At 45.1% G+C, this 12,138-nt stretch overlaps 1 protein-coding gene across 34 annotated transcripts in view; it reads right to left on the bottom strand.

Annotated features, from left to right (window-relative positions):
* MACF1 (microtubule actin crosslinking factor 1) overlaps nt 1–12,138 on the bottom strand; it is a 340,643-nt gene that overhangs the window by 2,062 nt on the left and 326,443 nt on the right. For 23 of the 34 annotated variants that reach the window (XM_086380225.1, XM_086380366.1, XM_086380376.1 and 20 more), the window contains 4 exons: nt 11,377–11,494; nt 3,708–3,919; nt 3,069–3,179; nt 181–310 (listed from right to left, as the gene is read on the bottom strand). In XM_086380225.1, the coding sequence (XP_086236351.1) occupies nt 181–310; nt 3,069–3,179; nt 3,708–3,919; nt 11,377–11,494 (571 nt within the window). Of the gene's footprint in view, nt 1–180; nt 311–3,068; nt 3,180–3,707; nt 3,920–9,012; nt 10,594–11,376; nt 11,495–12,138 lie in introns of those variants that run through there. The other 11 variants (XM_086380415.1, XM_086380422.1, XM_086380427.1 and 8 more) reach the window with 3 other exon arrangements.

The raw sequence follows: 12,138 nt of genomic DNA, 5'->3' as shown, positions 1-12,138 counted from the left end.
GCACCTGCTCTCGGGAGGCAAGGTTTGAGCCAGCTGTCCTCTGGGCACCGCATCTGTGTTTCTCTCCATCTCTGCTCCTCAGGGAGGAGTGAAGCACTGCGGGGAGCCTGCTGTTTCCAGAGGGCCTGGCCATGCCCTCGCCCCTACCCGCAGTGGGGAAGAGCTGGGGCAGGTCCTTACCTGCCCGGTTAGTTTTGGCACCCGTGGACGCGGGGGAAGAACTGTTGCTAGTATCGCCGGCAAGCGACGTTCGACTTGAATGAAAGGCGGGTGTGGGTCGTTTCAACTTGCTGCCTGTTGATGGAATAACCTTAAAAAAAATAAAAAGGTCATATTTACTTGGTGAAATTGTTGACAGAAATTCCACTTTACAAGGTTTACTTAAGCCCTCCTAATTTTCTAAAAAACTGAAAAGCTAGTTAAAAGTCCAGGAAAACAATGATTTATTTTGAAAGTATGCTAGGTCATGAATTTGGAGCATTTCCAAAATAAAGCCTTCATGTGCCAATTTAAGGTTTTAAAATGTCTTCCAATGCCTTTTATCTTATTGACAAATTTCTACTAGAAAAAAAAAAAATCCTCAAATGCTAAGATTACAATAGTCATAACAAACAGAAATATGATAAATGAGTAAAGGTAAGAAATCCAAATACTCCAAAGTATCAAAGTTTTGGGGCTGGAGAAGGCAATGGCACCCCACTCCAGTACTCTTGCCTGGAAAATCCCATGGACGGAGGACCCTGGTGGGCCGCAGTCCATGGGGTCGCTAAGAGTCGGACACGACTGAGCGACTTCAATTTCACTTTTCACTTTCATGCATTGGAGAGGGAAATGGCAACCTACTCCAGTATTCTTGCCTGGAGAATCCCAGGGACAGGGGAGCCTGGTGGGCTGCCGTCTACGGGGTCGCACAGAGTCGGACATGACTGAAGCGACTTAGCAGCAGCAGCAGCAGCATGTGACATATGAATTCTAACCCCAAATTGTTAACATGGAGATCCAAATATTACTCCAGTCCCTATCACAGAGATGCAGTAAATTCACTGAAGTAGATCTATTTCTTCACTGGTAGAATGAAGATTAAATTACTTGACCTGATCAAATAAATGATTAGGAGAAGCACACGAGAGTGGGGCTGTGGTATGAGGAACAAGGCTCTGAATGGCCTGGGACCAGAAGGGCCTGGGTCTGGACTTAACATACACTGGCACGCATGCCTCCACTTCTCGCCCTGGAGACCAGGGAAGGAGCCTGCCTCTCCGAACCCCACTGCTACACACTCCCTTGTGTTCAGTCCACCGCAGCCACTGGCCTGCTGCTATCCCTTCACCAGCCCAGGAAGGCTCCCTGTTTGCTGCCTGAAATCTCCCAGGTTAAAGCAGAAACTCCAGAAAAGCAGGGACTTACTTTGCTCCCTGTCACACCCTAGACACCTAGTACTACATCTGGCACAGACGAGGGGCTCAATATAAACTTGTTGAGTGAATAAGTCGCATGCAGAAGCACTTCCCAAAGTGGCAAAGAGCTGGCTAGATGTATGTATCATTACTGATGCTGGTAGTAGCTCCATTTACCATCTGAGTGTATATATATATATTTTTAAAGAATTTGGAGAGAAAATATTTTAAATCTATTTTGAGTATCACTCATGCCACAGCTCTTCTAATTTTTCTTTGAAATCAATCATGTAAATTGTTTTCCAGGACTTTTAAGATGTTTATACAAAAAAAAGAGTAAAGCAACCCATTTTGTTGTGTTTCTTTTTTCTTTATAAAGAAAGAGCAAAAGCAACAGAGGGATTTACATTCCAGCACAAACCCTCCTGGCCCACACAGGAGGAAGAGCACCAGTTTCAGAAGCTACTGCTGCTGGGCAGACGTGGCCCCAGAGATGTTGGGCTGGGAGTCTGCGCCAGGACAGTGTGCAGAATACCAGTAGTTAAGAGAAGATGAAATCTTGAAATGAAAGGAAACCAAAGGTAAAACCTTAAGACAGAAAAGCTGATCTACCAGAATCCTATGAGAATTGGCACTTCATAATTAAAACATTAAAAATTCTAGAACTTTTGAGACTTTCATGAAACTGGAGCCACTAAAGAAGAAAAAGCAGGATAGGCAGGTTGAATCACGGGGATTTAGTGTCAGTGGGTCCCCAGATCACGTTCTAAGCCAGATGTATTTCTGAACTGAAGCGGGATGAAACCCAGAGAAGCGAGTCCATTGTGGACACTGGCTTCTTGTACCTCCTGTTTACACTGGTTGAAGCTTTACACGACTAGACACAGTGCCACATTTTGAGGCACAAGAACCCAGTGTTTCCCGGCAGGAGCTAGAGTGCCAGTTGTACAGCTATCAGACAAGCTGCTAGTCCACATCTTATTTCTGAAACACTGCTCTTCCAAAGGCACTTGGGCATTTTAATGACTGCACTTGAACATGCTGAGCCGCTGGCATGTGTATTCAAATCAAGGCTATTGAAACCCAAGTGCCTGGGCCAAGGAATTCAGAAACTAAAACCCAAGCCTCAGAGCAGTGTCCACAAATGCTATGCTTGGCTGAAGGAGGCAGCGCCCAAGCCTCGGACCAGTGTGGCAACACCAACCACCCCCGGAATGTGACTCCGGGTGGGAGGCTGCCAGCCACTCTTCTGTCCTAAGCAAAGGTAGAACACTGTTGAACATGCGCCGTCGTTGAATTTCAAGTGTTCATAACTCGTTTGTGTCAGATACAACGTCTGGAGACTCCAAGAGGCCTGATTATAAACAATATTGATAAACAAATCACCACAAATGACCACTGTTTACCACCCTGAGCAAGTATCATTCTAAGGACTGTTGGGAAGTTGTTACACAATCCAGTCTCAGGCATCTCTTATTTATCTCCAATTTTGGTGAATCCGAGTTAGAAACCCCTGAAAGACAATGGACGGGATGAATCAGCTGTGAAAGCAAACACCACAAAGATGGAAAAGAGCATGGACTCGTGTCAGGAGGAAGAGCTGGTCAGGTTCTCGGCATGAGCGAGGGCCTGGTCTTGCCTGTGTCCTTAGTCAGCAAAGCCATACTCTACCTCGGGGCTGGGCAGCTGGAGGTCAGGATAGTGGCTGCCCCTGACAGGGGTGCCAGCTCTACTGTTTACCAGCCAGGGTTTGTCATAACAGCGAGAGAACTGAAGCGGAGTCTGTGAAACGGAAATCCAAAGGGAAGGACGGGAACAAGTGAAAGTGGAACACAAAAGGAGCAAATTGGGAACATAAAATAAATAAATAATAAATAGAAGACACTAAATTTTAAAGAAACAGAAAACAAAATAAAATGTGTATCAGTCCAACGGGGTGAAAGGGGCCGAGGCAGAAAGGCAGCAGCATTCTTCATCTACAACCCATCATCACAACGAGCTTCTCTCTTTCTTAGCTCCAGCTGCACAGACAGTGCCTGGATTTTCAAGATCAGTAACTCTGCATGGGTTCAAACTCAAAATGGGAACAGGTGGAAAGAAGCACTTTGGACCTAACGACTCAATTCCTATTTAAACGTCCTTTGCGGCCATATTAAGGGTCCAGATCTGTGTACCACTAGGGCCTGGCCAGCCTGGTCTATATGTCTGCAAGTTCCTCTCCTCACTGGAGTCTTTCAGAAGCTACACTGAACAATGGCCACGTGCAGAGCTGGGAGCGGGGCAGGAGGTCATACCCGAGGCTGTACGTACCTTGGTGCCACTGGCTGGGGTGGCTGGAGAAGACGGCATGGATGTACAGCTGTGGTTACTCTGACTAGCACTTGAGCTGGAGCGAGTAGGGGAGGCTGCGCGGGAAGATGGTTTGGACCTTCGACCCCGGGACCGGAAAGGGGTCATGCCCTGGGATGCCCCCTCAGGGAGGATGAATTTCTCTCTAAGTTCGATGTTAGTTCTACCTCGAGCTAGAAAAGGGAATAAACACACACACACAGGGACAGTCAACCTTGAGAAAGTGTATCTTCGGTGGTCACACAGCTGCTTGACCCCACGAAAACAGTTGCATAATTGATAGGTTTAGTACCATCTGCAGCTTCTTTTAAAATAAATTCCTGATTTATCAGCCTTGTCATGATTCTTACCCACAGCAGACACATTAACTAATAACCCCTCGGTTTGCTGTAATAAAGAGCTCTCTGTGTGCCAAGCACCGCCCCATGCTGCAGTCACGATCTTGCCTCGCCACTGTCCCCCGGGGTCAAGAGAGAGCAGGTGCAGCAGTCCACAAACCTCCGAGGTTAAATCAAAACCCCTCTTTTCTCTCTCACAGGACATGTGTACTTTTTGCTCAACTCTTGCAGGACACACGGTAATGAAACGGTATAGAAAAACAGATCACTGAGATTGACATCATCTAGACAAGGGTCCCCAACCTCTGGGCCACAGACCGGTACCTCCTATCAGACCAGGAGTGGCATTCGGTTAGAAATAAAGGGCACAATGAACGTTATGTACTTGAATCATCCAGAACCTACCCCTCCCCTGGTTCTGTGGAAAAACTGTCTTCCATGAAACTGGTCCCTGGTGCCAAAAAGGTTGGGGACCACTGATCTAGACTCTTGTACTTGAATTCAGTTGGTAATAATCCTAAAGAAAGGGGTCCAGGAACTCGGGACAGTAAAAAGATCTGGGCTGAACTGTTAAGAAGCAAACATGTGGGAGGAGAGAGAGAAAGAGATCAAGACCATGCACAGAACTTGCCAGTGAGAAACCATTCGGTCAAAAGCTGAAAGCCACGAGAAGCTGAGGGCAGACCTGCGGGGGGAGAGGGACGCCGGCCGGAGAGCCTGGGAACACAGCAGTGCTTCCCGGGGCTTCCCGGGGCCACTGGACCAGAACCCCGCGTTTGGATTCGGTTGGAAGATAACAAGTACCGCCAACACACAAGTTAACTGCAAAAGACATTATGAATTTAAAAGAAACAATTCCTCTGCAATGTTTTCTTAAGTCACACCTCACTGAAAGGTGTTAATTCTGTGATCACCTTCTGTCTCCTTATTCACCCTCAAGCTGCTCCCTGTTTAAGATGGGTCTAAATGAACTGGACTGTTTGTAAAGCCTGGGAAAAGGGAACCATCATAAACAAACTATTTGCCATTTTCCCCTATATTAGATGTTTTACTTTGGCCAGAAACTGCAAGTTTAGAAGATTTCAGGTAATGGTATACATTGCTCTCTCCTGCCCAGTCCCACAAGTCCTCAAGAAATTTGAGCAATCTTGGTAGAATCAGACTTTAAATCAGGTTGCACAAGGCTTCATAAGCAGAGTGGTTTAAATTCCTAAGTCAAATCCAAATTTTTTCAATACGTGAAGTTGACATAACATATCAGAGTATCAGCTTAAAAGGGCTAACCTGGATATCAAAACCTCTGAGTTACAGTCCAGGCTCTTCCCAGCTGTGATCCCTCCTGCCTGGGGCTCTGTTTCCTCAGCCTCCCTACAGGTGATCACTCAGGTTGACTGATGTCTATGGGTCCTTCTTGTCTGACGGTGTAGCATTCCTGGAATGCTAACCTGTTTCCTTCTTTTCAATACGTGAAGTTGACATAACATATCAGAGTATCAGCTTAAAAGGGCTAACCTGGATATCAAAACCTCTGAGTTACAGTCCAGGCTCTTCCCAGCTGTGATCCCTCCTGCCTGGGGCTCTGTTTCCTCAGCCTCCCTACAGGTGATCACTCAGGTTGACTGATGTCTATGGGTCCTTCTTGTCTGATGGTGTAGCATTCCTGGAATGCTAACCTGTTTCCTTCCTTCTCAGGCCCCAATAGAACATGCCCTTCAAGGTTCATTCCTGGGCCCTCTAGTTCCTTACTCATCCTTTTTCCAAACTCTAGCACTTCCCTCAGTGTCTAAACTCATGATTCTTAAAGAGAATTTCCTTCAGCACTAACCTGGGTACTTAATAACATTCTGTGTTGCTAAATATTTATTTTATCTTATGTTTGTTAACATGCCCAGCACAACGGCGGACGCACAGCAAGTGCTGAAGGAACACTGACAAACAGAAATCGTTACTCAACTGAGGACCACGATGCCTCAGAGGAGCTGTTTATGACCCTAGGCCAGACAGAACTTCAGACGTGTGGTTTAAACCTATGAGACTTAACAGTTCACTGAGCTCACTCTCCAGAAAACACCACAGTGACACAAGAGGAAGACTTTGAAATGGCATCACTGATGAGGGCAATTACATGTTAAATGCAATAATGTAATAACATATTCCCCATGCCAGTTTACAGCGCGTGATCACGTGTAAATACTATGCTTGACTCTTCTCGGTAGCCAGTCAGCATCCCCACGTCACGGAAAACTGCAACACTCAGAGGCTGAGGGCAGGGAAAACTATGCAAGAACTCGAACCAGAATCCTCATCTTCCACCCGAGCTGCCCTCTGCCCACCCCCAGCTCCCTGTATCATCAGCTACACGAGCTCATCCCACTCTGGGCTCCATGCCCCTCTAACAACCCCCCTCCCCAGGGCAATCACTGGCAAGGGTCACAGACCACTTCTGCCTCAGGGGATGCTTTTAAATTGTAGAAAGGTTGAAATCTACAGAAAACTACAAAGAATTAAAACTGCTTAACCTTAGGGGACAATACCATTGAACTGTTAGTATCTTTATTCCTCTGCACAACTTTGTGTATATGTATGTCCATATATAAAAAATGCAGAAACATCAGAAACATTTCTCCATGCTTGATATATGTGACATAACTTTAGCTAGCTGCAAAGTACTATTTCATCATATTGAAATGAGTTTATTTCACCAACCCTGTGTTGTGTTTGTTCATAATTTTTAACACACTGTATACAATGCTGTGAAAAAAGTTTTTGTGCCCATCCATGACTTCCTTTTAAGGTAAGTCTTTACAAGTGCATTTGCTGGGGAGAAAGGATGCACACTCAAGGTTTTTGGTACTTGTCAACTGATCTACAGCTTCCCTGGTGACCCAGTGGTAAAGAATCTGCCTGCCAAGCAGGAAGTGTGGGTTTGATCCCTGGGTTGGGAAGATTCCCTGGAGAAGGAAATGGCAACCCACTCCAGTATTCTTGCCTGGGAAATTCTATGGACAGAGGAGCCTGGTGGGTTGTATATATAGTCCATGGGGTCACAAAGAATCAGACATACTTAGCAACTAAACAGCAACTGCTCTACAAAACTTTACACCAGTGTACACTCTCAAAAATAACGTCATGAATACATTCCATTTACCTCACTCTGGCCAGTGCTCTCTGTATTGAGAGAGTATGTGTGCACTCATGTGTGTCACCTGAAAACAGGTAAAGACCAGATAAACCTGACAGGTAAAAACTCTTCTCTGCTGTTGTCAAACGACAACAAGTGGGGGAGTTACTATTTTCCTCTTGAAATACTCTCCCTTGGCTTCTAAGACCTCTGCTTGTGTCCTCCTGCAGACTACCCCGTCCCACTCACTTCTTCAATGCTGATGTCCCCCTGGTTCTGTCCGCAGTCCTGTTCTCCCTCTTAGACTTTCAACCTGGGGAGGAGCTCATCCACGGGAGACTTTAGCACCATCATCAGGTCCTGCCTGCCTCTCAGTTACACCCCCAGTGCAGACCTTCTCCTGGACGCCAGACCCTTACCTCCAATACTGATTAGACATGACTGAAGCAGAAACCTGGCTGTTGATGTAGGCCCCTCCCTCATGATGGCAGTTCAGCCTACCACTGACTCCACCTTCTAATACTTCTTGAATCCCCTCAGACTTCTGGCACACCTCAAACTTATGTGGTTCACAGAGCATCTCCCCAACCCTGGACCACTGTAACAGGCTTCCAAATGGTCTCTGTGTTTCTCATCTCAACCCCATCCCTCCCTCACTCCTCATTCCCCAGACTGAATTTCTAAATAGCAATCTGATCTCTCTAAACAGTGTAAAACCTTTCCATGGTCTTTCATTGCTTACAGCAGCATTTCCCAAACTGAGGCTTCTGAGGGGTTTCCTACGAAGAGAAGTTTAGTAAACACTGGATTCTACATTTTTTTCCCTCTCTCTCTCTAGGAGAGCCCTAATGCAATCAGCATTTTATAAACTCTGAAAAGTCCTGCAGTAAAGAAACCTGCTTACTTACAGATGCGTTTGACCATGCCTTTTTTGTTTTTTTTTTTAAAAAGATCATATCTTAGGGCCCAGACCCCAAAGGCAGTCATTTCAAGTTCAGTTTTTCAACCACCAGAGAGATCATCATTTTTCTAAGAGACTACTGCTAGCCACTGATTTTGGCTGCAACATGCCTGTTAGGTAAAATTCACTTCCACTGTTTACCGGGCAGAGTTCTGGTATACCGAGATGAAGAGTTCTGTGGATGGGAGCTTGCGGATTGTGATGCTAGTGCAACAGTGTTAATGTGCTACTGACCTGTGCACCTAAAAATGGTCAGGATGGTAAGTTACATGTATTTTACCATATAATTAAAAAATCAGTTCTAAGCCAAACTGTCTTTTAAATCTTCACAATACAGTTTTTCTAGATAGTCAGTAAAATTGCAGGGAACTAATCTGTCTAATGCTCAGAAACATTCACGGACCCCTAGGGTAAATGTGCACGTATTCATTATCTCCATCCAAACATGATTGCCTTTGCCACGGCTCAATTCAGAAAGTCAAATCTCCAATTCTGGCAGTACCAGGAACCTACTGAGTTGACTACTTTAACCTTTACATTTGGTTACAGAAATGTGCAGGCTGAGATAGCTTTCATCATCTTAAACAGCTATGTAATGGCAGATAACACGATTACGCAACATTAATATTATAAATTTTGTACTCTCCATAGAACAACATTCTCTATGGTACAGCCAAGTAAATGCAACCCAAATGAATAAAAAGTCCACCAAAGTGGAGCTTCAAGAAGCCATAGTAATCCTCACAGAATCCTAGGCAGCTTCTCATTGTGACGTTCATGCCCTTCCAAGTCACTTATTACATCTGCCTGGGCCCTTAAGTGTTTCTTTATTAGCACAACTTTTATTTGCTGGGATGTAGCTCATCCTGTCCATCATGGTAGAGTTATGATATTTAAGCCTAACAGGAGTTCTGGACTCTATAGCCAATGGAATCAGGATGAGGGCACCCTTGGGAGGGCATAAGGGTGAGCCTTACCTTGTCTGCTCCAAGAGATGCTGAAAAAGGCTACTATGTTCCACAGAAAATAGCTCCTAGATGGCCCTCCCATATATCCTTGGGGGTTCCAATTTCTAGCTAACAAGATAAGGAAAAGCAAGCAGTGTTCTCCTTGGCCAGCAGCACAATGTTATCGTAAATAGAGCAAGTAGAGCAGGCAGCAAACAGGCAAAGATTCCAGAATGTCACATGCAGTTCAATCACACATGACATGAAAAATAAAACTTTATTAATAGATTTGGAAATGAATAATCTTATTTTACTGACTTAAAGTTAAAAAGAAATATATATTGCTTCTCATTGGAAATAATCAAAGGGATTTTTATAGCAAAGAAATTGGTTCGTGATATAATTAAATTCCAAAATAGATTTAAACCTGCTCTAGTTTTCATCAGAATAAGTGTTTTTAAAACTAACTACTTTAATAAAAAGAAATTTCTAATGAAGATTATTGCCCTATTATTTCTCTGGGTTTATTGGAGTATATGCAGAATGAGTTAAGAGGAATTTATGAGCGTATCTGAATTTATGTGAGAACCCTCTTTATTTTTTATTTATTTTTAAAGATTGTCTTGATGTGGACCAGTTTTAAAGTCTTTACTGAATCTGTTACAATATCGCTTCTGTTTCATGTTTTGGATTTTGGGCCAGGAAGCACGTGGGATGTTAGCTCCCCGACCAGGGACTGAACCCGTGCTCCCTACACTGGAAGGCAAAGTCCCAATTGCTAGACTGCCCGGAAGTCCCAGAACCTTTAGCTTTAAATGCTTCAGATTCTGACAATAAGTCACATCCAAAGAAGCGACGTAACAGTACTGTAAACATTTCTGTTAGGTTTATAAAGTAAGCCTTACCAATTTAATTACGCAGTAACACACATATAAGAAGGGATGGTGGTGGGTATGTTAGCCCACGAGACACGCAGCATGTAGGTCAGGAGCCAGACTGTGGGATCTGAACCCTGTCTCTGCCATTGATTAGCTGCCTCTCCTCAGGAAGGTTGTTTACCTTTTCTGTGCTTCAATTTGCTATTTTATATAATGGAGATAATAATAGTAGCTACACCTCCTAGAGGTGAAAATGTGTTATTATTGGTAAAATGATTATAATAGTGTGTAGTATAAAAACCTGTAAGTATTTGTTAAACAGAAACTCAGAACAAATTCCACGGATACTGTCTCAACAGGCACATTTTATGCTTTTTCAACTTAAAATAGTTAGAAGAGCTATGGTTTGGCTATTTCAAAGCATTCATAAAGGCAGCAGATACCACAGAGCCAAGAGATGCTAAAGTTTAAAAAGCAAAGCCATTCTCAACAGGCCGGGATGTGGGTAAGAGGGACAAAGCTTAAAAGCCAACCTATGGGAGACTGACTGGAAATCGAGGAGCTGGAATCAGAGCGCTTTATTTTACTCCCAGGATGGTGCACTAGAATAAAAAATACATAAACACAAAGAAACAGAGCAGGAAACGCAGAAATTGGTCAAGAAAGACAAACCGGCGGAGAGTCGGGGAGGCTCCTGCGTACCCACATGCAGCTGGGAAGGAGCAGCTGAAGGGGATGCACGACCGGGATCTGACCATCTCCCACTGGCCGCGGCCCCACACGCCTCCAGCGGCAGGCGCCATCGCTCACACTCAGCTGGCCGTTCTCTCTGGCCTCAGGGCTAGTGTGCCAGCCTTTGTAGGATGAAGCAGACCGAGACCTCACGGACCCACTCAGGTGACTCCCTGCCTTACAAGTGCCCAGGCCCGCTGCCAGATGTTCTTCATCCTTCTGGTTAAAGGAGATCCCAGTCCTCTCCTCCCCGGAGGGGCCTAGTACCCTCCCCGACTTTGAGACGCACAAATTCCAGGCAAGGTCAGCGGCAGCACCAACAGGGAGCTGACAGGCCTTTTTAGGGCTTCTTTCCAGGCTGGTGTTAGTGTAACACCTCACACGGAAATATTTCATGACACCAATAAATTCCTAATTCTTATTTACTGTGTTTCTAGAAACCCATCTCCCTCAACAGCATCCACCCCTCCTGCCCTCTCCCCTGGTCTGCCCTGGCACCCCGACCAAGTTCCCATCTGCACTAACTGGGGTGACATCTGGGCAGCTTAACGACAGACACCGAACAGATCCCACTGTCAGCACCCCATGGGATCACGAAGACCAGTGGTGAGGGCACGGCTGACAAGTAACGTGTGCTGAGCGTGGCTTCTTACCTCGGCAGGGGTCGTTTTTCACGAGGAACTCATCCAGGGCCATCCACCCTCCGCCAACGCGGACCATCACGGTGCTGCGCAGGATGCGGACCAGCCGCAGCTGCTGGGAGTCCCCGAACTGCAGGGCCAAGGACACAGGTGAGCCAGGGCGCTGGGGGGCAGGGCGGGTCGATACGCCCCTAACGAAGCAGACTGTATTCAGATGGAGTGACAAGTTCGCAGTTTGGGGTGAATTTTAACTCTCATTCTTTTGCATTTTTCACAGAAAACTTAAAATATGGAAAAGCTAAAGGCCACGGTCTTGACGTACTTTCTACTGGAATAAAGTTTAAGTGCTGAGGGTTGTGACCCTGCCCCAAAGGGGAAGGTGGAGGGCAGACAAGGCCTTAGCTCACTTTGAGTCTTTCAAAGACACTGCCCAAATTAAAATCCACTACAATTCTTTGTTAAGCTAGTTTGCTTCCATAAAAGAGAAGGTAGCTATGAGGTGGATGTCAGCTTCTGAATACAGTGTGCTCAAAAGTTAAATGGAAAACAGCAAATAATCTCAAGTCTCAAGGAAACCCTTGCAAAGCATCATCATCATTACAAGCTTAGAAGGAAATTTGATTTTCCACATTATTTTAGAAATAAACCCTTAAATATTCTCTAATTGTGATTGTCATCAGCAGAAAATTTTCTTCAGCTGAACAAATGATTAGATAGTGTTTATACTAAAATTTAGTTGAAGAAATTAAAAATTTAATCTACCATGCTGACTGT

The sequence above is a fragment of the Bos grunniens genome, chromosome 3 (assembly GCF_055505025.1).
Source record: "Bos grunniens cultivar Pamir isolate PY7600 chromosome 3, Bosgru_T2T1.0, whole genome shotgun sequence".
Taxonomy (NCBI): domain Eukaryota; kingdom Metazoa; phylum Chordata; class Mammalia; order Artiodactyla; family Bovidae; genus Bos; species Bos grunniens.
The sequence above is the reverse complement of the archived record's forward strand: the minus strand, read 5'-3'. Positions and strand labels throughout refer to the sequence as shown.